This window comes from Oryzias latipes, chromosome 6, assembly GCF_053564925.1.
Source record: "Oryzias latipes strain Hd-rR chromosome 6, Olatipes_Hd-rR_3.1".
In the NCBI taxonomy this organism is placed as follows: domain Eukaryota; kingdom Metazoa; phylum Chordata; class Actinopteri; order Beloniformes; family Adrianichthyidae; genus Oryzias; species Oryzias latipes.
The window spans coordinates 19,394,202-19,418,144 of record NC_136242.1 but is presented as its reverse complement, the minus strand read 5'-3'; the positions used below and the strand labels follow the sequence as shown (position 1 = coordinate 19,418,144).

General features: G+C 41.5%; 1 protein-coding gene across 1 annotated transcript; it reads left to right on the top strand.

Moving 5' to 3' along the window:
- Positions 1-245: 245 nt before the first annotated feature.
- On the top strand, positions 246-22,924 carry smad6b (SMAD family member 6b). The gene is made up of 4 exons (XM_004069613.5): positions 246-1,723; positions 4,127-4,183; positions 6,283-6,360; positions 21,974-22,924. The coding sequence occupies exons 1-4, from the start codon at positions 934-936 to the stop codon at positions 22,513-22,515; spliced, it is 1,467 nt and encodes a 488-aa protein (XP_004069661.1). The 5' UTR covers positions 246-933; the 3' UTR covers positions 22,516-22,924.
- Positions 22,925-23,943: the final 1,019 nt, after the last annotated feature.

Here is a 23,943-nt window from a genome sequence, read left to right as displayed (position 1 = left end):
GAGAGGTGACTGTTTCGCCTTTAAGAGTTAAGAAACTTGAAACCTTGTTTGCGCAACAATCAGTGCAGCTCACAGCCGCCAAAGTGTCTAGACTAGCACATGATGGTAGTCAGCCAATGGCTCCACCGCTCTCCTCGGGGGCCCCGTGTGTGTGCGCCAGTCTGTGTGAGTGTGTGTGTGTGTGTGAGAGAGAGAGAGAGAGAGAGAGAGAGAGAGAGAGAGAGAGAGAGAGAGAGAGAGAGAGAGAGAGAGAGGTAGAGTGGGGAGAAAAGAAAAAGAGCGAGAAACGGAGAAAGAAAGAAAGGGATCTAGGTTGCAGTTTGGTCCAGGTCTGAGCAGAGACGCAGGCGCGCGCTTCAGCCACGGATTCGTGTAGTTTCCGCTTTCATGGAGGCTTTGGCTGGGATTTAAAAAAAGAAAAGAAAAAAAAGAACATCTTTAGAAAGCGGAAAGGATCTTTTACTTCTGCTGTATTTTCATTGGATTTAATTGGATTGAAGTGGGCTGCCTCACGCTCTGCGCGCCGGTGTAGAAAGTAGATCCAACAATTCGGGGAACTGTCATGGACTTGATCTTAAGGCTGCTCGTTGGGATTATGTTACTGGACGTGTTGTGTTGTGTTGTTGCGTGTTTTTAACAAACACACTGAAGGGTCCACTCCGCCTGGACAAGAAGCCAGCGTCTGCAGCCGCTCCGTAGCCCCAGCTGAACGCATGCCTGTCAGTTGGAATGCTGCAGTACGTTTGCGTCGCGGGTCGGTTGTTGTAGATGCAACAAACTCGCCTTTATTCTAATGCACCGTCAGTGCTCATCGGTTGGCTGTGCATGCACTGCACGGCGGTTCGGTGTCATTGATGATTTGCAACGACAGTAAAAGTGTGTGTAGTCTATCCGTACACGAATAACCCCCCTTCTAGTAGTTCGAGGTGTCGTATGTTCAGGACGAAACGCTCAGGTCTTGTGCGGCGACTGTGGAGAAGCCGTTTGATCCCAGATAAAGAGGGGGGAGATGGAAATGGCACAACTAGTGAGGGCTGTCGGGACGATCTGTTCGGCAACAACCCGGAGAAAATTCCCAAAACGGAGTTCAGACCGATGACCCCGAGTGGGTCCTTTGGAAGAGACTTGGGGTGCGTGTGCCCCGTGGAGAGCAGCGGCTCGGGCGTCACGTCGGACCAAGATGAGGGCGCAGTGTGCGTCCAGGAACAGGGGAGCCCCCGCTCTGTTCAGGACAGCGAGTGCAGGACGGTGACGTGCTGCTTATTTAAAGACCGGGACCACTTCGAGGTTAGGGGTCCGGAAACGGCTCAGGGTAACAGGGATCCAGGGTCGTGCCACTTCATGCTGAGGAACCTTGGAGGAGGAGACGGCGGCTCTCCTGACGCGCACGAGGCGATGCCCCGCGTGCTGTTGGAGCAAGAACTGAAGTCCGCCACATATTCTCTTTTGAAAAGGCTAAAGGAGAAGGCGCTGGATACTTTACTGGAGGCAGTGGAGTCCAGAGGAGGGATGCCGAGCGAATGTGTCATGGTTTCCGGGACGGAGCTGAAGTTTGGTGGACATGCGGCGTCTCCACCGCTGCTGGTGTGTAAAGTGTACCGCTGGGCTGACCTCCAGCACTCGGCTCAGCTCAAGCCACTCTGTGAGTGCAAGAGCTTTGGGGCCCTGGACTGCCCCACTGTTTGCTGCAATCCCTATCACTACAGCCGGCTCTGTGGGCCAGGTAAGACCCCCCCTGCAACACATCCTTTATGATCAAACTGACCCCCCCAATGTTGATCCTGCAACTTAATTTTCTATTAGTCTACATGATATGAGAAGCATGTGGCCTAAATTATGCTGTAAACCTGTATTGTCACTCAGATTAGAGTTTCATCTGCTCTCATACTTTAGAAGAAGCATCATCATCTTCCTTCCTTCAACATGAAGCACAGTAACTCCAAACTAACCAAGGACAGCCTGGTTGATAGTATGCTTTTAAACATTTGAAAAGAGGCTCAGAAAACTTTTTAAGGGCCTAAAAATCTTCCCATGACAGAATAAAGCATGACTTTGGCCTACAGCATCAGAACCAAGTGTTTGTCCGTTTCCAGCACTCCTTATAACCCTTGTCACCTTATAGCTTTAGATCATCTATATATCTATTGTCAGTTCAGATGTTTTTAGTTGTTTTTTTTGAGTTTTTACCCCCATATGATAAGATTGTCCAGATTCAGATGTTAGTTCCTCTCCATTGAGTTGGAGTGAGCTCCTCAAGACACACAGACTCCCTGACCCGTATTAAACGTATTAAAACTTGGCTGCGGATGGGGCCTGCGATTTAGTTTAAACGCTGGGCCACTCAACCCCGCTGACCCATTGACAAGGCTTGGTGTCATGTGTAAAGATGCAAGCGTCAGTATTTCTGTCTTCTCACTGGCATTGAAGGCGTATTTTCCATAACATCCACGTTGTCCAGAGCCAGCGGGCTGTTGCAAACATTTTAAAGTCACAAGTTCAGCACTATCAAAATTCATATAGTTGGGAAATTGATGAGTTACTGGATCTCAAAAGTGGAGCAGGCGTCAGAAATGATCAGACTCAAATACAGTAAAGTTTTATCATAAGTTATTTTTTAAATAAGTAAAACATTTTTCATGTAAATTGTTGAACATTTGGTACATCTGCATGTGAAGCGCAGGTTTCCTTTCCACTAAAACCCCCAAGATGAATTGTGAGGAGAGAGGCACATTCCCTGCACTGGGACTGAGGCTCATAGTAGACATAGCTCACATGCGCTCATGCGTGGCTCAGTAGAGCTGGTATTTCTTTCACGCTATTCAAAAAGAAGGGGGGCTATGAATAAAGACTTTAATTACTGGTTTAGATTTTGCAAAACCAGAATGTAAAACATAGAGACTTATATCTAATTATTACACAGGTAATGAAAAGGCTTTGAGTCAAAAGAAACTCATTCCTCAGGTTTAATCTTGTGCTTTATTTTAGCATTATTTTCTATTGTTTGAGTATATGAAAATAAAGTTGTCCTTTAAAGTTTTTTCTCTCTCAGAGACTTAAAAAACAAAACAAAAAAACAGGCAAAGTACTTAAAGTACTGAAGTGGACAGAAACTTCTCCTTCCTAATTTGCCAGGCATTATACTTTTCGAATGAGATCAGTTTCAAGTTGCGCTTTAAAAGCCCTTTTGTCCTGAGGAGGTCCCCTCATGCCATTTAGGTGAAGGAGTGGTGATAATATACAGTTTGCATACTACTGGCGCCAGACTGACTAGCTGTGTATCTGAGTGACTGAGTTCAGATCCTGGCAATTACTGCCGCCACTCTTAAAGGACCCGCTGCTATTATGCTTTTCTCCTTCCCATTTTCCCTGCAGGCGAGGTCACAGTGTGCTCACAAAGTTTTCTTTTCTTTGTGCTTTCCCTCTTGTGCAAGCTATTTTCCTCACTTTTTTTTTATTAGATGAAATCAAGATCCTGAAAACACTGAATTTGAAAAGTAGAGATTAAGTTAAACTAAAAGTTATCGTCAGACTGCGGTTGTAGAAAATAAACTATTCTGGTTTAATAAAAATGCTTAAGAACAATGAACAAATAAAAGTCTTTTGTGTTGGTTTTAGAAGGCTTTTAATCAGCTTGGAGCCTAAAAGACTTGAATTTATAGCAGACTCTAAAGTGTGAATATGTGGTCTCTTGCTCTGAAATGGAACTATGGTGTTGAAGCCTCCCTTGTGGTTGAAATTTAGTTTTGTATTATATCATTCTGTTCCTTTTATTGAAGGCTTTGAACATAGTTTTACGCAGAATCTGCTATAGTAAGCTCATTCTCTAAAGTTTCTAAAGTGGATTAAGGTGTGCACTAAAGTTCGATTAGACAAGTTCCAAATATATTAAACATTTATTTTTTTCCAAACTTAACTGATTTTCTTGCCTCGAAATAGCATGCTGTGATGTTAGCGTTGTATTATAAATGTCAGCTGGATCTTGTCAGACTTCAAACAGTTAAACAGAATTGTGTTTGCACGGGGCTGGCGTTTGCAGAGAAACTTTGGTGATTCTGCAGCAGATTTTCCGCCTAACCTTTCCTCCTTCCTTTCATTAGGTTATTGATGTTGCTGTTTTGTGTTACAGAGTCACCCCCACCCCCATATTCAAGGCTTTCCTCTAATGAAGAACACAAGCCACTGGGTAAGTTTGACTGTCTGCAAATAGTTTATTTATGTGGCGGCTAAAGCTTGTTTATTTTTTTTGAATGTGTGATCTTGAAGTCTTAATATTTTGCACATATTATTTTCCCCTAAGCAGTATTGCACAAAAATGCAATAAGTCATATTGGTGAAAGTTGTATTTTGCCAATGTCATAGTATTTTGTGATGATTTGTTTAGTTTTTTTGGTAAAGTTTGATTTATTTGCTATGAAACATTACGCTGAATGATGCATGAATTTACCTGACAGGTGTATGCAGAAGGAACGCAGCATGACTCCACTCTTTGTTTACACATTCAATATCATTTGATCTAGAACTTTTGGAAATATCGTATGACTATTTTAGAACAACAACACTCATCTCAACACATGCAATCCTCTAAGGCAGTGCTTCTCAATTATTTTTTGCCAGGCCCCCCCTAGGAAAAGAAAATGTTTCGCGCCCCCCCTGACCCCCCCCCCCATAACCCCCCCCCACACACACACACACACACACAGACACACTCGCGCGGTGACAATACATCAGGTCAGTATCTATAAAATTTGTATACCTAAAATTGTATCTTTTAACACTAACAAAAGAAAAAAGCAAAATAAATCCACTTTCAACAAATATTAACTTTATTTAGCCACAGAAACCCTGTTCTAGTCTAAAACAAAAAAGAAGCTGAAAGTACCTGAAATAAAAAAAATCTGTCATTCCTTATTTAAACTAGAAACATTTTGACCAACTGAACCATTTGATGCTGAAAAAAATAATTCAATCAATAAATAATATTAAATCTAAATTGATCTGAAACATTAACACAGCAGCACCAATATATTTAACGTTTTTAGTCTGAAGAAATAGGTAAAAACGTGCTGATTTTTTTTTTCTAAATGACGGATTGTTTATTTCTGATCTCATAAAAGTGCAGCTGTTTTCCTGCATTACCTGCTGTCTTTATGTCTGTCTGACACCAACTAAACCACAGGCAGACAAAGAAAACATGGATGGAAAATAAAGACACGTCATCAAAATGTCTACAATAGTTCATAAAGAATGACATTGTTAGCATGAGCTTAGGAATCTAAGGGCAGCGGTGATCTTGGGCAACAGGCAGCGGTAGCAGTGGTCCGCGTGCCCCGATTCCCCTGGCAGACAGGGCCCACACCACCCCTCCCCTTTCGTTCTCACTCGCGCAGCCGCGGACAGACAGAACAGACAATAGGAACCGAATAGTGGACCAGATTATTTTCCAAGCACTGAGCCGCTGTCACCGCTGCCCCCACGTTAAATTTGCGCACCGGACAAACCTGTGCCTAAAACCGCCACCACCGCGCGCCCCCCCTGGCATCGCTTCGTGCCCCCCCCTGGGGGCGCGCCCCACTATTTGAGAAGCACTGCTCTAAGGACATGTTGGATGTTTTTGAAAAATTATCTTAAATACAAATGGATAACTCACTTATACAAATCATCAAGCACAAGCCGTTAAATGAAATTAGGAGATACGGCTTACAGTATTTTAAATCAACTGTGCAGGATCAAGTATTTAAAAAAAAGAAAAAAAAAACCCAAAGTACTATTGTTCTGAAAAGATGATTTCAGGAACAAAAGTTGTACTTTAGCTTCAGGGAAGGAAGAATACAAATTATGCAAGAATTTTAAATTCTAACAGCTTAACAACACACCAACCCTAAAATACAGACAATATACAGTAGACCTTTAATGTGAAAAAAGGAAATATTAAAGCAGCCTTCAAGTTTTTGACAGTTCACTTAATGTAGTGCTGAGACTGTTTTGATCTATGAAGTCATCTCTGCTGTAAGAAGGACAACGCCTACATGACAAGAATAGTCCCATCAACCACAAACAGGCGAAAGTGGGTTTTATATTGTGGGGTTGTCCTCTTTTTGCCACAGAACTAGTAAACATGCCTCTTTTAAAACATGTAGTCATCACAAACACGACTTGTTGTATAAACTGAAGTTTGCTAATAGTTGTACTTTCTCGAAAGGTTATGATCCTAAGGACATGTCAGTTGGTCAAAGCTGGATTCAGTCTTGTCAAGCTTTTCTATAATTTTAAAATTCTCTTCAGATCTGTCGGACTCCACGTTATCGTATACTGAAACCGAGGCAGCCAGCTCACCAAACAACACACAAGGGGACTTTTCAGGTGGGTGTGTCTTTACAACTGTTAGATTTTTCTCAAAGACGAAATGTTTCAATCTGATGTTATATATTAATCACTGCCAACCAGGAACTAAAGTGATTCAGACAATAAGAGAGTTGGTTAGAGAATTTAAGATGTGATATGAAGAGGTGGCTCAACATCCTGGGTGGCTCTGAGTGCCCAAATGCAGACTTAACAGTTATAACACTACCAACACTTAAACATCCGATAAATTGAGAGATAAAATGTGTCATTTATGCATAAAAGCTAAATATTTTATACATCGGTATGTTAGTAAGTGATTTTCCATGTGCTAGCTCAACTAGTTTAGAATGTCTGCAAGTTTAAGTTTTAAAGTTTTCTTTTTTTTTCCTTTACTTTTATCACAAAGAAGTTCAATGCATGGAAATGCTTTCCTTTTTCAGATGTACCTCATTTTTTCTCATTAGCGACTATTACAAGTGGCCCAAGTTTTGCAGATAAAGGTTTCATTGTGAGTGGAGCAGTTTCACAGAGGCGTGTGCATTGCCTTCAGACCTAGCCATCCTTTAAATGTTTTTCTTTAAGAAATATTTGAGCAGGATCAAATTGTAATGAGATCCAAGCTTGCTCAAAAAACAGACACACATATTTCCACGTGAGTGTGTGCAGACACACACACCGCCTTTAGTGTGGCTGAGAGTGGGCTGCAGAGAGGGGCGGGCGCTCACATGAATGGGGGCCACACTGCGCAAGTACAAATGCTCCTGTCCTCTGATTTGAAATGAAACACTTCTCTCTCACGGCATATAGTAAGCATGCCCCCCCCCCCCCCCCCCCCCCCCCCCCCCCCCCCCCATGCAGGGGTCACAACCAGCATGCGCAGCATTATGTGGACAAGGAATCAGAGCCCTTATTTTGGGGGAACGCATGGTCTGGCATTTCCTGTAAAAGGCTCTGCCTTGGCTCAGGGGTTTGGACACTGAGAACTTGACATGCCAACCTGGCCGAGAAGTATTAAGTCAGCAAGGGCTCTTGCTTCCCCAGTGCACACATACTGTCACCACCTTAGCAAGGCCCAGCGACACTCCCTGAGTCAACAAATGAGGGGCTTGTCAGAGCGCGCACCACAATTCCTCAGAGACTCTGGTTAGGGAGGATCTAGACATGCAAGGCTTTGGTTTCTTCCAACTCCAAGGCTGTTTTTACAGGCTGGGTGCAATCATTCTGCATTGGCTGTGACACACTCGGCCAAATAACTAGAGAAAACAAACGGCCAGTTCTTTGTGGGGTGTTTTCTGTATCAGTGACTTCACTGGTGTTGTATGTATGTCTCTGGTGTTAGATTGAAACTGTTTGGTATTCTCTAGCTTGGTTTCTTCAAAGAGTGTCTGCACCGAGTAAAGAGCAGTTATTTAGCAAATATTTACACTAGATTTCCAAAATATATTCCATTTTAATGACTGGAGTGTCCTCATACTCACCCTTAACAGGTAGATATGTGATCTGTGTTAAATTAAACCTCTGAAGATGTCTTTCTCCATGACTTGCTTTCTGCTCAGTTAGGGAAGTTGTTGATGTAAAACTATAGTTGTCTGAGGTTCAGGTCCCACCCATACTCCAGGAACAAGCTAATCTCTTAAAAGCAAGTCTAGTGGGTATAGACTAGGATGGGGTGTTGTTGAATAATCTCCTACAGTTTGCAGCCCTTGGCTACAGAAATACCCATTGAGCATTCCTCTGCATCAACCTCACTGGTTGAGAAGCCATTCAAGCTAGTTCTGTTATTTGTCAGAGAATGGTTTTGGAAATTTGAAATGACTTGTACTTGTAATCGATGACCATTAAGTCAATACACACTGTTTCGTAAAGGTAATAGTTCAAATGCAGATGCATTCATTTAAAAGTGAGACGGCTTTTATTCATGCAGTCTTGAAGGGTTTTCCCGTGTGCTTATTGCTGTTATAATGTCTGTTGTAATGATCCATATCGTGGGGTGTCACACACATTCACACACATTCCCGCAGACTTGTTTAAACATTGCTGTGTCAGTGTTTGCCCCCAGCAGGCTTTGTGATGTCAGTTCATATCATGAGCTGACCCAGCCTTCAGCACTGTACCCTGGATAAAGTATGCACCAGTGTGTGAGGGAATGCAGTTTTGCTGGTGCTGCTGCCCTCTTAGTCTGACCCTTTCCTCACAGCTGGTACTTCACCGTGTGAACGTATAAAAAAACAAACCTCAAAGCGCTTTCTATTGCTTCCCATTTAACTTTCTGTGATAGGGTTTCTACACATTGATTTTATGTCACTTTGTCACCAACATCAAGGGGGTTCCTTGTGTTTGTTGCTGCTGCAGGCCAACCATTGCAGTGAATTTAAAACGGTAGCCAGCGCAGCTTTGACTGTTGATCACTACACATTTTTTTGGTCATAAGGTTTGGCCATGCGTTGATTTGTGCTTAAAGGTACCTCTGGGTTTAAACTTTTTGTCAGACTCTGGCTCCTCCGTTTATCAGCCTCTAGAGGTCGTGTCCTCAATCAACCCAATGGAATTTGACAGTGTAACACAGTGTAGACGATCATGCTGCTGTGAGCTGAGATCCCAGGTGTGAATGACTGGACTCCTTCACATTTGTTGGGCTGAGTGACCAGAGGACATGTAGGATGATATGATTCACTATCCTTCTTTTTACTGTTCTCTTTCCGCTTCCCAGAAATAATGGGAAATTGGATAGAAGCATCGGAAAGATTTTAAGCTTCTAGATTCAGATAAACATTTCCACAGAATAGTTTTGATTCAGGTTTCTCTATGAGTATGTGTTAGTTGGAAGTGTTCTACAAAAACCAGTCTACACTGTTTCAGTATTGTGCAGCTGTACATGTACTGGTAATCTGACATATTTAAGCAGTGCAGATCTGCAAGTTGTAGAAAATGTTCTTAAATGGAGTTTTTTCTTATTATTGCCACCATGGTCACTTACAAAAGAAATAAATATTAATCAGTTTTTAGTCATTAAATCTTGTTTTTTTTCCGATTTGGGTAGCTATTTTCACGAAAAGCGGACTATTTATTACGTGGTGCGGCGCGTTGTCACTGCTGCAGTCAAGATGTAGCGATACAAAGCGAGATATATATTTATAAAAAAAAAAATACGCCCCTCTCACCCTCCGCGGGTGGTTTCTCCTCCAAGCTCGGGTCCTCTACCAGAGGCCTGGGAGCTTGAGGGTCCTGCGCAGTATCTTAGCTGTTCCTAGCACTGCGCTTTTCTGGACTGAGAGGTCTGAGGTCTTTCCAGGTATCTGTTGTAGCCACTCCTCCAGCTTGGGGGTTACTGCCCCGAGTGCTCCAATTACCACAGGCACCACTGTCACCTTCACTTTCCAGGCTTTCTCCAGTTCTTCTCTGAGTCCCTGGTATTTCTCCAGTTTCTCATGTTCCTTCTTCCTGATGTTCCCATCGCTTGGCACTGCCACATCCACCACAACGGCTTTCCTCTGTTCTTTATCCACCACTACAATGTCTGGTTGGTTCGCCATTACCATCCTATCAGTCTGGATCTGGAAGTCCCACAGGATCTTTGCCCTCTCATTCTCTACCATCTTCGGAGGTGTTTCCCATTTTGACCTTGGGGTATATATATATATATATATATATATATATATATATATATATATATATATATATATATATATATATATATATATATATATATATATATATATATATATATATATATATATGCTGATCGTCCCGATGGGTTGAATAAAGCATCAGTTCAGAGAGAAAGTTCACCTCTTATCCCTTGTTTTTGTCCAGATGATGAAGCAAATTTGTTGTTTTAAAGAAGCTAGCGCAGTGATACAGAACATTTAAGCTATGTGACCGGAACTTCTTTTTTCACCATGTAGTTATCCTGTGGTATATCACTTTTTAACGCACACCCAGCAGCCAATCAGAAGCGAGTATTCACCCAGACCATGGTATTAACAGGATTATAAAAAATTAGGATTTAAACTGTGTTTGTGACTATTTATGTATTCAAATCATTGTGAATCACGAGCAGAAAAAAGATTGTAGTTTTTACATCCAAACTACAATAGGCAGGCCACAATCTCCACTCAATTCTGAGGCATCCACTTGCAGACAAAAAGATTCAAGTATGTCTTCATTTTCCTCATCTGAGCTGGTATCTGGCTCCAAACTGTATGGTTGGATAGCTTCGATACTGCACCGCTAATGTTCGTCTAGGGTTGTAAGGGGCTGTAAGCTGGCAGGAGAGCACATAAACAAAGAAATAATGGGTAAAACTCAATGGCAAAAGTCCCGCCCACAACTCAGAGGTGAATTTCTGATGAACTCCAGCTGCTCTGGAGAATCTATTTCCTAGAAAACAAGACAGTTTTTAAAAATTTGGCTTAAAAATGGCATAATCATATTTAAAAGACCACTGGGGACATGTTTACAATAGATCAAACTGTTATTGGAGTGAGACTTTAATAAGTGGTGGTCTGGATCATATATAAATGATTGTTTTCATTATTGCAAGTTCAGTTTGCGTTGAAGATAGATTTTAAAATTTTATGTCACTGTTTACTTGATGCAAATGATACATTATTTAGGAGAACTGGGAAAATGCCTCCATGGTTATGTTCCTCTTTACTTTCAATGCTTTTCTAAAAATATATTTTGTGGGGGTTTGTTACGTTGTAGCAAACCACCTAAAAAGATGTTTTAAATTAAATGTAATTATTTTTTAAAGGACTTTCTTTAAAAATAAAAAAAAATAAAAAACATTAGCAAAGTTGAAGTTCTACTACTTTCATACCACCAAGTTAAAATGCAAATAATCTCTCAAACCTGGTAGAGCTTGGCGTCATAGTGTTTGGTTGTCTGACAGAGGTTGGTCCCTCTTTGTACAATTTGTTTAAGGACACGTCACATAAAGCAGGAATGATGCATGCTCTGTGTAGTAACTCAGTCTAGCCTGACACGGGGAACTAAAGTGGGGTTGAAGTTTACCTAGTTTACCCAGACCTAACTGTGTCACTTGGTTAAAATGTTGATAAAATGAGCAAAAGGACTTGCTGGAAGAGTGTGGCCATCAGCAGGTAGACCGATTTCCCACACAGAGGCCATACATAACTCCACCTTTTGTTTGACTGACTCTTGTGGAAGGCCAACCACGCCGTCCCTGTGTTAGGTCCACTCAGGCACTGCCTCACACTCATCCAGGAAAAACAAGTCAGTTGACGGATGTATGGGAAAGGGCTCAGATGAGTCACTACAAACTGCTCAGAGAACTTAGAGTTTACTTTGTACAAAGGTTTAGACGGCAAAAAAGTGTCCCTGTTTTTGTTTATACATCTTCAAGACTAATTTTCTTCCTCTGTGTCTCATATAAATCACGATTTACACCAGAGCTAAACAAATTAGGTTTAGCAGTCAATACTAATCAGAGTTGCCTGTCTGTGTTAGGAAGAGACCATCACCAAGGGCTAAACCATTCCCTCTGTCTGTGTCAGACAGAAGGAATGGTTTTTCCAGGAAAAATCAGTGCAGTGGAGTATTACGAAGTTTGCCTTGATTTAAACAAATCAAAGTCATGATGTCCTTTTAACATGAAGACTTATGATTCTATAACCTGATTTTTTATCATGTAAAAAATTACTGTTAAGAAATATCTGCAACTGAATGTGTCTCTAAAGTTCTAAGAGAAAGCACATATGTCCTTTATCACTCGTTGCACTCAATGTTTGAGTGCTGCTGAAAGTCTTGAATACCCCTTTTTTCTTATATTTTTCCTTTCAAGGCGCCAGACTTTGGTGAAATCTTTCATTGTTTGAAGCCATAATTCTCCAGGCGTTCCAAATTGCGTTTAAAGTTTTTCTTGGACATTTTCTTAGAGATTTTCTTTTTCATTTATGCTTGTACTGAACTTCTTTAGAAGATTAATATTTTTGTTCTTTGCTAAGTTTTCTGTTTTGCTAACAGTGTAACAGTACTTGGAGTTTCAAACAAAGGTCAGTGTTAATGTATGAACAAGTAAACAGCTGCAGCATAAATAAAATGGATAAACAGCACAGAAAATGGTCAGTTCAAAGAAGTCTTTTAAGCTCAAATGTGAGTAATCTGTGACAAATTGTTGGCATGTTTTTTTAGATAGTAAATGGTTTTTGTCATCTTAAAATGTCTCAGAGCTAATTGGACACAGCATATCATTCATGTGAGTACATCTAGAAGTATTCCCACAAGATATTATGCCCTGTGTTAACATGTTAGTCTTATTTCCAGACCCTTCCTCCATCCCTCAGACCTCGCAGCGACATAATGCAGACTCATCTCCCCCCTTGAAACCTGGCACATAGCCTCAGGTTTCTACCGCAGCCCCGGGCCTTCTCTGCGCCTGGCCGCCCACACTCCCTTAGGGCCCAAATGCTCCAGGATACGGGATGTGGAAATAATGTGACTCGAGTGCTTCCACTCTGCCTCGCAAAATCAGGTTTTGCGGATTGTTTATTTGAGGGGAAGGAGGCCTCAGACAAACATCCTGTTTTAAAAAGCAGCCTGGGTTTTGTAGCAGTGCAAGGCGGTGAATTGCCCCTTTGACAGCGGGGGAGACGGAGGAATGTTGAAGAGAAGGCCAGCATCTCAGGAGACGAAAGTTGAGCTCTTATGAGTCGTTTGTAATGTCCAGTTTGCAGAGTCTTTAACTGGGGGTGGACAGTTGAAGTTGCACATCGCGAAAGTTTTTTTTTTTGTCTGTGGCGCGTGAAGTCCTGTAGCCATGGTCCTTGTCTCAAGTATCTGTTCCTGTCCTGGGAGGCTGGCTTCCGTTTCCCCTTACGTAACACACATACACATAGAGAAAAGCCATTGATAAGAGCGATAACGCCATTTATCATTTTCCTTTTCTCAGCATTGTTAGGCTTTGCTTTGACAAAGGTCTGCTCTAGGTCTTTCTACCACATGTTAAGTCAGATAAACCTCTGTCCTTACACCCCACTTTTTCATATAAATATATGCCGTACTTTTGTTGTCTGTCCAACTGCAATTTTATGATATATGAGCAAATCTAAAAATACCGTCAGTTACTGCAAGAAAAAAAAAATATATATGGAGATTTATTTCCCTGTCTGTATCTTACAGCTAAAATAGGATTTTGGAAAACAAAATATATATACATATAATGATTGGTTTGGGGTTTTGGGAGACATTTTTCAGCCAAAGGTACTCCCTGGCATGAAGAAGTAATATGACCTCTATGTGCGGAGCGAAGGTCATGCTAATCTAAAGCAGTCCCTGAAACCTCTTGCATGTCAACAGAAACTAGCCTGCTGAGGCTAATGTTTATCTATCTGTGCTTGGCAGGCCACTGTGGTGCCAAAGCTGCTGGGTGTTTGACTGTGTTCTGAAGGGCTCACAGATAAAGATAAATCCTCATAGTGTAGTTCGGTTTCAAGAACAGTGCGGCCGTTTTGGGGTAAAAATTGACTGTTTTAATTTTGAAGCTTACCACAGGGAGAAAGGGCAACCAGTAGAAATAACAGGAGGTGTTCTGTGATTTTCTCTACATTCTCCCTGAGCAAATAAAGTGAGGTAGCTAATCTTGACATGTGCTCAGAGAGAGTTGCTGTTGTCATCTCTGCTCTCGTCATACCGCAGAGCAGCACTGGTCCTCACCAATGAGGCCATTCATTCAACTCGGGGCACAGGGTTACAGCAACAAATAGAGTATGCAATGCCATTAAATATGTACGGAATGTCCAACTGTTAGCTTTGCGTCTTCGTGTGCCCCCTCTCAATGCAAGGGGGGGGGGGGGGGGGGGGGGGGCAATACCCCATTTGAGCAGTCCCCTGAAAATTTGAAAGCCTCGCATTGGTCTCCATGAACATGTGAAAGAAGGTCAACTTGTTAAGTGCATGTTATTTTGTGAACGTTTTGGCTTAACTTCTTGTTCCATAAATGGATCTAAACTGTCTAAGATTAATGGAACTTTGTATTTGAACTTGTGATCCAGTTGCTGGCACAAATTAGGTTTAATATTTTTTCTCTTCTTCAATTTGGAAGAAGGTAAAAACCTATTAGTTTCTTTGTGTTGTTTAACCAGTCTATAAAGTCTACTCCGACCATTTTTTCATCTATTGTAAAAGCGATTCCCAGTGGTCTTTTAAATATAATTACGCTGTTTTTAGCCAAAATCAAAAACCTTGCGTTGTTTTCTAGGACATAGTTTCTGCAGAGCGACAGCGGCTCATTAGAAATTTGCCTTTGAGTTGTGTGTGGGAGTTCTGGGTCAGAGCAACCCCGCCCCCCTAGCCCTCCCTGTTGCTAGGGGAGGAGTGCAGGAAGTATGTGGTCTGCCCAGTGCATTTTCTGCCACAATTAAGCAAATTTTCAAAGAACTTTTTTTTGCTTCTGACTCACAACAATTTGATTAGAGAAGTAGTCTAATGTGCATTTTTGACTTCATTTTCTTTATGCATGTCATGAGAAAAATCCCACAAGAACTTGTTAAAAACACCAAAAACGTGATTTTCAACATAGAACCTCTTTAAGTGTGTGGATAAGCAGTGGAGGCTGGGGTGAAAGCAAAGAAAGTTGTTGTTTTGTATTGTGTTGAAGATGTAATAGATTTGGACAAGCACAGATCCAGAGCCTTGATGTTTACATTTTAAATTTTCCTCCATCTGGAGCATGATCTTCAAGATTTTTGTCTTCATTTCATTCTATGTTTTAATACGGGACTAAATGTGACAAATACAATTGATATATTGATTTTACCAGAAACTATATATTCAAATATATTGTAAGGCCATGAAGTGTGCTCAACAGTCATTTTTTCTCCCCAAGAATCAGTTTCAGACATGCTAATGTAAATACTTTCATCTGGTTTGGTATTTAGGGTAGATTATAACCACTTTTGCCATGTGTGCTTTGCTTATCTTTTATCTGTTTGCGTTTTTTAAGTCGTGGCGATGTGGTTCAGGATGTGCAGTCAGGCTGTCGCATTTCAGGGTAGGGTTTAAACCTCTTCCACTGTCTGTGACTGCCAAAACATAATTTACCTAATCAAATCTGGCCACATCCAGATCTTCATTCACAGGTTTTGAAGTGAAGAAACTTGTCAATTAAGGGAGTTGTTTACACTTGTATTTTAATTAATGTCTTGCTTGTTGTAAATTAGTGGATGGACAGAAACAATGTCTCTCATTTAAAAGCTAATGTTTACCGGTAAATGTCTGAGTTGCAGCAGTTTATGTTTCACCATAGTGCAAATGTTGTGGTTAAAAAAGAAAGAAAAACTGTGGTGCCACATAATCATGACAGGAGTTATTCTTCTCACAGACTCATTGGGCAAAATTATTGTTATTATTAATCTGTCCATCATAGCAGCCTCATCCTCCAGCCCAGTGGAAACCAAACACCAATCTTTCCTTCTAAATTAATCAGTTTAAATAACCTGATTATAAAGAGCTTCTTGTTACCTCTAATTTGAAAGATAACTTTATAAATTTAAACTTGCTAAAGTCCTTCTTGTCATGTCTGGCTCTTTTCAAGTGAAGGGTTTCAAACAAAACAAGCTAGTAAGATACTACTAGGTTAGTACCACTCACCTCTGGACCAGGTTAGAGTGCAACTGTCCCAAAATATGGTTCTTTAGGTAGATGTGATCACTTTGGTGCTGCCTCTCTGGAACTGGCCACTAGTCTGCCTTGCAGAGGTGTGCCGCTGCATCGGCCCCTGGACTCAAGAAATTGGTCAACGGTGTAATGATGGCGATCTGTGACAAATCTAGCTGCCTATAGGAGGAGTTAATGCTGCCCCTTACTGTATCGGAGAATGATTCAGCCATGCTTGTGCACTGATGGTAGTAAGAGTTTATGAGTGGAACCAGGGTCAACGGGCAGCTTAATTGGTGTGCCATGAGTTGGTCCTTAATCTTACAACTAAAATATTCTTATTTGACACTACGTTGTGTGCAGATTGGTTAAATACAAGTGTTTTTGCAAAGAAAGTGGAGAAAAAAAACGTTCACAGTGTATCCTAAACCTTAACAGTCTTAGCACAAATAGGAAGTTAGAAGGCAAAACAAGGGGAGGGGTTCAGGAATGTGCTGGGTCTGTTCTACTCAAACGCTTCAGCCTACTTGGCTCAAATCTTCCTCACACTAACGAACAAACACACTGACACAGACAGACACAAAAAGATAGGTTGCACGAGGAGGTGAAAGAGCACAGCCACCCAGCAGGATCTGCGCTGAGTGTTTTGCTATCGATGTTCTCTCAGACTTTGCTGCCCTTTGAGGCTGCCTGGAGGTATGACATATTCACAAACATCTCCTGCAGTTTTCGCAGAACTTTTTATGTGCTCTGGGAGACTGTTGCAGGCCTCTGCGGGGATCACCACCACCGCCAGTAATGCTCCATTAGTGCAAGGAAACTTGGAAGACAAAAGCCGTACATTTCCTCACCGAAAATAAACAAAAAATACAGCTTTTTCCACCTTAAATTGGGACTTTCACTCACGTGATGAGATTGTTTTGCCATATTAGGCTACTGTGTTTTTTACACCCTCTTTTGTTTATTTGTCTAACTCATAGACTCAGTTAGTTAATGACTATCTGGGACACGGGACCTTTCCTCCCTCATGCGGTCATCACGAAACACAAACTAAGAGAAAGTGAGGAGGAAGTGGATGACAATGTAAAACATTCCCATTGTGACCAGAAAGGCTTGGTGACAGGATTCAGTTTCTTGGGCTCCCACAATGTTTTCTCCCTGCGTATATCTGTGTCTCCGTATCTGTTGCTCCCTGCAGAGAAAAGCCAGACCTCCAGGAGAAAAATCCATAGACATGTAACAGCAGCTCTAGTTAGTGCATCTGTCAGATAAAGCCAACTTTGATGGCAGTGATAGTCCAGACGCCAACCTAAATGTGTCTTACTTGTGGTTTTCAGTCTGCCTATGGGAGATGTTTTCTCCAGCAGTAAAGCTGTCCCCTACTCTGAACTCGAAGGAGTTAGATGCTTAGATGCAGAATGGAGATAAGTGAAATAAATTGTATTGATGGGACTGAGGGAATAGGGATGGAAATAAACCAGATAATTTTATTAAGATTTTCACCAATACAGGGTCGATAGAGGGCAGAAACTGTTCAGCCCATTACCAGATTGAAAAAGAACTAAGCTGAGCTAAGGTAGAATGTGATCTCTTGCACAAAACAATGTTTTCCACCCTTTAATCTGCATTAACAAACTGACAGAGAAGTTTTCTTACTACTTTTCCTCGTCTCCTCAATAAGGTTTTGGATCCATCAAATCCTCGATTTGGACAGAAGTGATTCAGTATGAGGGAGGGTGGCCCTGTAGTTTGGTAGGGAGATGTTAGTACAGAGGGGAAGCTCTTGTTTGTATGCCTGTCCCTGACACCAAGCCTCCCATTCATCTCACTCCAAGGTTGCAAGGATATGTTTACCGCTAGGTAGCTCTTTTCTGCTCCTCCATGAACCCTGTTTCCTACTCTCCCCTGAGATTTTCAAGATCTCTTTTCAAGCATCACTGGATGATCATTAATGATTCTAATACTCTCAAGGCTGTGTACTAATCCTGAATATCCCCAGTGCTTGTAACTTTTTTATGGGAACCTCTGAAGTAGATTGGGTCAGTTCTGTCTGCCATAATTGTCTTTTATTGCTACATACAAATATATTAAATACATATATCCTCACATGAGCCTAAAGCTTTAGACAAATTCACATAGCTGGTTTATTATGCATATTCTGTGTCATGCTGATGCTATGAAAAATTCTGGAGCGATGTAAACAAAAACCTGCGCTTCATTTCCACGTGGTTGTGTGCTTATGTCCAAGTTAACCGGATACCTGTTCGTCCCTAGGGGAATCTTGTAATCTCTGACAAATGTGACAAACTTTGGCCTCCTTTTTTATTCTTCTGGAATTTGTCTTGAGTGCGCCCAAACAAATTGTAACTTTTGCTCTGGATTACTGAGTGTGACGTCACTGTTGACCAACAAATGCAAGCAGGACCTTTACTCTTAAAGGTGCTTTGTTCTGTATAACACAATCATTTTAATTGGAAGTAACGTTCATAAAACAATAGTTCATTAATAATCACCTGTTTAGCTTCCATGGAGAAGCCATCAAAATAGTTTGTTCCTTTTTCTATAACATGTCCTGTTGTGGTTTCTTAAAGGTTACATTTTTACGTATAATCTCTTGTAGAAGAAAATAACTGTTAAGAGTTAGTTCAAGTGTACATAATTATTACTTAAAGCAGTTTTGAACCCTTTTTTATCTTTTCGTTCCTAGTTTTTAAAGACCCACTCCAGGTAAGATTGTGTTTTGGGGTCTTTTTAACATGTTCTTGTGGCATTTTTCTTTTGACGGAGGGCATATATATAAAGAAAATTAAGCTTATAATACCATTTCAACGTATTTTATTTTTTCAAATTGATGGGAATCAGGAGTAAATGGAAAGGAGTTGGAAAAGGCTTTTAGCAGTCACTGAGGTCCTACAATTGGTGGGCCGCACACTCACTGCGCCACTCCATTCCGATGCATCCACTTGTAAATGATCAGATCCATGTACATCTTCATTTTCCTCATCCCCTCTAACATCTGGCTCCAAACGCTATGGCTGAATTGCTCCGATATTGCTCGCAATTTTTGTTACACCGCTAATGTTCGGTTGGGGTTTTGAGGGGCTGTAAGCTAGCGGGGGAACACGTAAACAGAATGATGTTGGGAAACAGGGTGGGCTTACTCCGGGCCAGCAGTCCCGCCCGCAACATAGAGGCAAATTTCTGATGAACTATGGCCGCTCTCCAAAAACTATGTCCTAGAAAACAACATAATAAAAGACAACTGGGAACACTATTATAATAGGACTGTAATAAGACTTGAATAAAATTACTTTGATTTTAAAAAAGCAATTTAGGTTAGTCTGAGGTCACTTGAAGGTATTTCTTGTCTGAACACTTGAATTTGTCTTGTCTGCTTTCAGTTTCATTAAGCAAATGTAGCCTTGTGTTTGTGGACAAATCTGATTTCCTTGTTATTATTATTATTATTATTATTATTATTTGTTATGATCTTTTCCAGAGGGGAACAGAAAAAGCAAACCACTTGTCTAGTTTTTGGGAAACATGCACTGTTATTGAAGTTAAATCCTGATTGACAAATTTGTAAGCACTATTGTGCAGTGTTGTACCAAAGACCAGCATTCTTGCCTTGACTTAAGCATTTTAGGCTTAGTACAGAGAGACATGAGACTTCATTAACTGTCATTTGTTCACATCATTCCCTCTGGCCATAGGAACAGGAAGTGAAGCGTCCATGGCAAGGCGGCACGTACTGACTCCAAGACTGACACTAAGAGGAGAGGCTTTTGAAAATAAAATAACAATAATAACATGCACCACCATTCTAATGAGTAAACAGAGCTGTTAAAAGGTGGCAGGGTTAAATGGATGCAGAGCACCAGTAATTGCTCCCAGCCGTCCTTTTTCCGCCCAGAGCCGACCCTCTGTAAGCCCAATTTAGAGAGATGGGTGTCCATGTTGTGGTCAGAAGGGATGAAGACACTCCCTTTTTTCTCTGCCTCAAGTCTTAACTTCAAGGTTTGTTCTGAGCTTTACTGTGGTTCGAGTCTGCATCACTTTCAAATCAAATAGAAGTAATTAAAGCTCCATAATCACAGCAATTCGGTTCGTAAACACAGTTTAATATTACTAGAGCAGCCAAATGTGACTTTAGCGTGTATAAAAATGCAAACATAAGCACCGATTTTGAGACAAAAGCAGAAATGTAGATCTACTTTTACCATCAACCTTGTAGTACCCCCTCCCTGCTAAATACAAATGTGGAATTGTATAATAAGCTGATAAGCTTATAAGGTGCACTGAAAATGACATACAGGAAAAAGTCTGGGTCTGGTGTTCTCCCTATCTTCTGTGTAGCCGATCAAAGCTCCAGGCCAAGTGTGAAAACTAGATCCAATTGACTAAATTGTTCCGTCTTTCATCTGTTCATCCAAAACGAGGGAAACATTGGCCATTTGGTCTTTTGTGTTTCTGTGTGCAGTTTTCAAACCAAGTTTACCTTGATGTGTGGGCTCCATTTGATTTGAGACAATAGAGGGCTATAAACGAGTTGGAGCTGAGTCCTTTGTGGGGTCGAGTGCGCTGCAGTAAAAGCTGAGCTCAGAGTGGAGGATCTGGAGTGTGGAATTCACTAATGGCACATGCATGTAGGGGCCCCTGAGGAGAGGGGGGTCATTTCAGCAATCAGTGTGTGCGCAAACACACAGAGAGCCTGTCTGCAGCTTACCCCCTTCGCAACACATCCTTACTCCCTCCAACTCTTTTTCTCCCCTCCATAACAGGCCACCTTCAACCAGCAGGCGTTTTTGTCTGCACAAATCTGCTCAAATATTTTAATAATCTTTGTATAAGTGTCTGTGAGTCACACAAGAGGAAGGTTTAGTTGGATGGGAGGTGAGCAAGGCGTTTTGTAGCTTTCGGTATTGTCGATGCTCCACCTTAAAGGCGTTTGTTAATGGGGCGGGCGGTCATTAAGCCCTGAGAGCAGAAAGACTGAAAGGAATGGGGCCACAGGCCCAGGCTTTAAATCCTCTGTGCCAATAGACTCTGTGAAGCAAAATAATGGCATCACTCTGTGTGTGAGTTAATGGGAGCTGATAGCATGAAGGCTGGGGGGTCACCGGGTCACAGGCTTGTGCTAAGTTGTCAGGGAGCTGAATGCCGTCCCTGGGCCCACAGCAGGGGGAAGAGCTAGGTGGAGGGGGAGGGGGACCCCCTGCCTGGCCTTCTCTTATCACCCCCACTCCTGAGGAATGTGAGGAAGATGAGCAAAGAGGAGAGTGGGGCTCACTCATTGAGGAAGGCAGATGTGGGATCAGGGAAGTCTGTTCATTTCATTCCTCAAATAAATGCTGGACAGCTATGGGCAGGGTGGACCTCAGCAGACTCCGAGAACAGTCAACATCATGCGTACGCATGTGTCTCTGCAGTGTGGTGAAGATCGAAGTCTACCAAGGGAGCTGTAACTCACTGTGGAGTGCTGAGGGCTGTCACTGGAAAGAGTTCACAGACTGCAGCCATGAAAACTGAATTAAGAGGCTGATTTACTGAGTAAAAATATTTAAGAACTAAATGCCAGCTCTGTTCCAGAGGTAAAAATTATTTTTATGTAAATTGGCTCATATGAAGCATTATAAAAATGTAGCCAAAGGTGTTGAATCCTGTCACTGCAACAAATGCAAACTGTGTTTTATCATTAGAGCGCCCTCTTGAGACAGAGTCGGGAAGTGCAGATTTTCAACTGACCTCACTACACCCTCAGGATATGTATAGTGTGTGTCTTTGTGTGTGGGTGAGTGAATGTGTGTGGGAGGGGGGGTGAGTTGGACATGCAGTGGTATTTATACACGGCTTAGATTTCAATACAGTGCCTCCTTCAGTATTTATAGGGTGGCCATCTGCTCTGAACAATAAAAAGAGATCGTTAATCCCTAAAACTCAACCCTTCCTTTTTTACAGCTCTGTTTACTTTTGTTTATGTTTTGTTGAATGACCATTTGTTTGTGTCTTATAGATGTCAGTCTGTCGCCTGATGCCCCAAAGCAGAGCCACTGGTGTAACGTGGCTTACTGGGAGCACCGCACCCGCGTTGGCCGCCTCTACACAGTGTACGAGCACGCCGTCAGCATCTTTTACGATCTACCTCAGGGTACAGGCTTTTGCCTGGGCCAGCTCAACTTGGATCATCGAAGCAGCACAGTACAGCGTACAAGAGGCAAAATTGGCTATGGGATTCTCCTCAGCAAGGAGCCTGATGGTGTTTGGGCCTATAACCGCAGTGACCACCCCATATTTGTCAACTCCCCCACTCTGGATGTGCCGAACAGCAGAACTCTGGTTGTGCGAAAGGTGATGCCGGGCTACTCCATCAAGGTGTTTGACTATGAACGTTCTTGCCTCCTGAGGCACACCACAGAGGCTGACTTCCTGGATGGACCTTATGACCCCAACAGTGTGCGAATCAGCTTTGCTAAAGGCTGGGGCCCCTGTTACTCAAGACAGTTCATCACCTCCTGCCCCTGTTGGCTGGAGATTCTCCTCAACAACCACAGATAACACAGATGAAACCTACAGACTATCCCAAATATCATCTACCCAGATTTAATATAAAGTTTTATATATTATATGAAATATATATTATACCTGTAAATATGGAGTCATTTTTACAATGTTACTATTTATGTATGGTGCAATGTGTTTATTGACAAGAGGAAAAAATGGAAAATGCACTTTTGCAATATATATATATATATATATATATATATATATATATATATATATATATATATATATATATATATATATATATATATATATATATATATATATATTTCATACCAACTTGAGAAAAGATACAATTGAATTAGGATGGGCTGGATCTGGTGTGTAGTTTTCATATACTATTGATATCCAGATAAGAAGCTAACACCATTCACACATTGGTAATAAAGTATTCGTATATTGATTCAGCTTCATGTTGATTTCATTAAATCATTATCAGTATTATCTTTTTTTTTGTAGATTTATGGAAAGCCTTTAACATCTTGTCTCCTATAATTTCATTTGAAATTTTACAAAAAATACAGTTCCACTCTGTCCTCTATAGTCAGTACAACAAAAAATAGAAATTGTGCTGTCCTTCTGCTCAGCCAAGCAGACTTTTTTATTTAATTCGGAAAAGTGGGGTGGAATATGCAAATGAGATGGGCAAGGAAGAGCTAATTAAAGGAGTCGGCATTTGTATTTTAGTGTAAAGTCAGAACCATTATTATGTTTTTAAGGCAAGCTAGCTCCACTGATCCAGATGCCCTTGAGGTCCTAAAGAGCCCCGGTAATGTTGACTGTGAGGAGATAGGGTTGAACGTGGTGGTGTAGGAGTTAGCTGTGAGGGAAATTAGGAGTTAAGTAGTCTTCCTATTCCTGTTTGACCAGATCATCACTGACCAGCTTGTGTCACATGGATTTAATTTGAACTGAGCAAAGACGCACCTTGAATCTACCACGATGATACTGGAATGTGTGCAGAGAAACCAGAACATTTTACAAGCCTTCTGGAATCCTAAAATCTCCTGCCAAACTGGATGTGGTTAAGCTGGCTTCCTTCATAATTGCTGGTCTTAGGTTGTCAGGTTGGCGGTGGTGGTAGTTAGAGGAGGGGTGCTGAGATCTCTGCCAACATTCAGCTAAAGAGGCATTCAGTCACACTCATTCTGACAACTGTGAAAGTTGCAAGGATGCATTTGTGTGTTTTGAGTGGGTTTAAGACATCAGGTTGAGAACGTTGTGGAGTACTTTTTAAGTGCAGAGACAGTAGAAAAATGTGGGTTTTTTTTGTTATAGTCTTTATATGAAAGCCTGTTGTCTGACTGTGTGTTCTGCTGAGTGCAGTGTATCTGTCCTTCACCTTCTCCATAAAGGCTCAGACAGCCTTTGAGCCTGCTGCCTGTCTGGAGCCAGCACAATGAAGAGTTCAAAAAGTATAGA

Coding starts and splice junctions, on each gene's coding strand:
- smad6b (XM_004069613.5), top strand. CDS start 934: ATGTTCAGGACGAAACGCTCAGGTCTTGTGCGGCGACTGTGGAGAAGC. Junction 4,184..6,282: donor TGAAGAACACAAGCCACTGG/GTAAGTTTGACT, acceptor AATTCTCTTCAG/ATCTGTCGGACTCCACGTTA. Junction 6,361..21,973: donor CACACAAGGGGACTTTTCAG/GTGGGTGTGTCT, acceptor TGTGTCTTATAG/ATGTCAGTCTGTCGCCTGAT.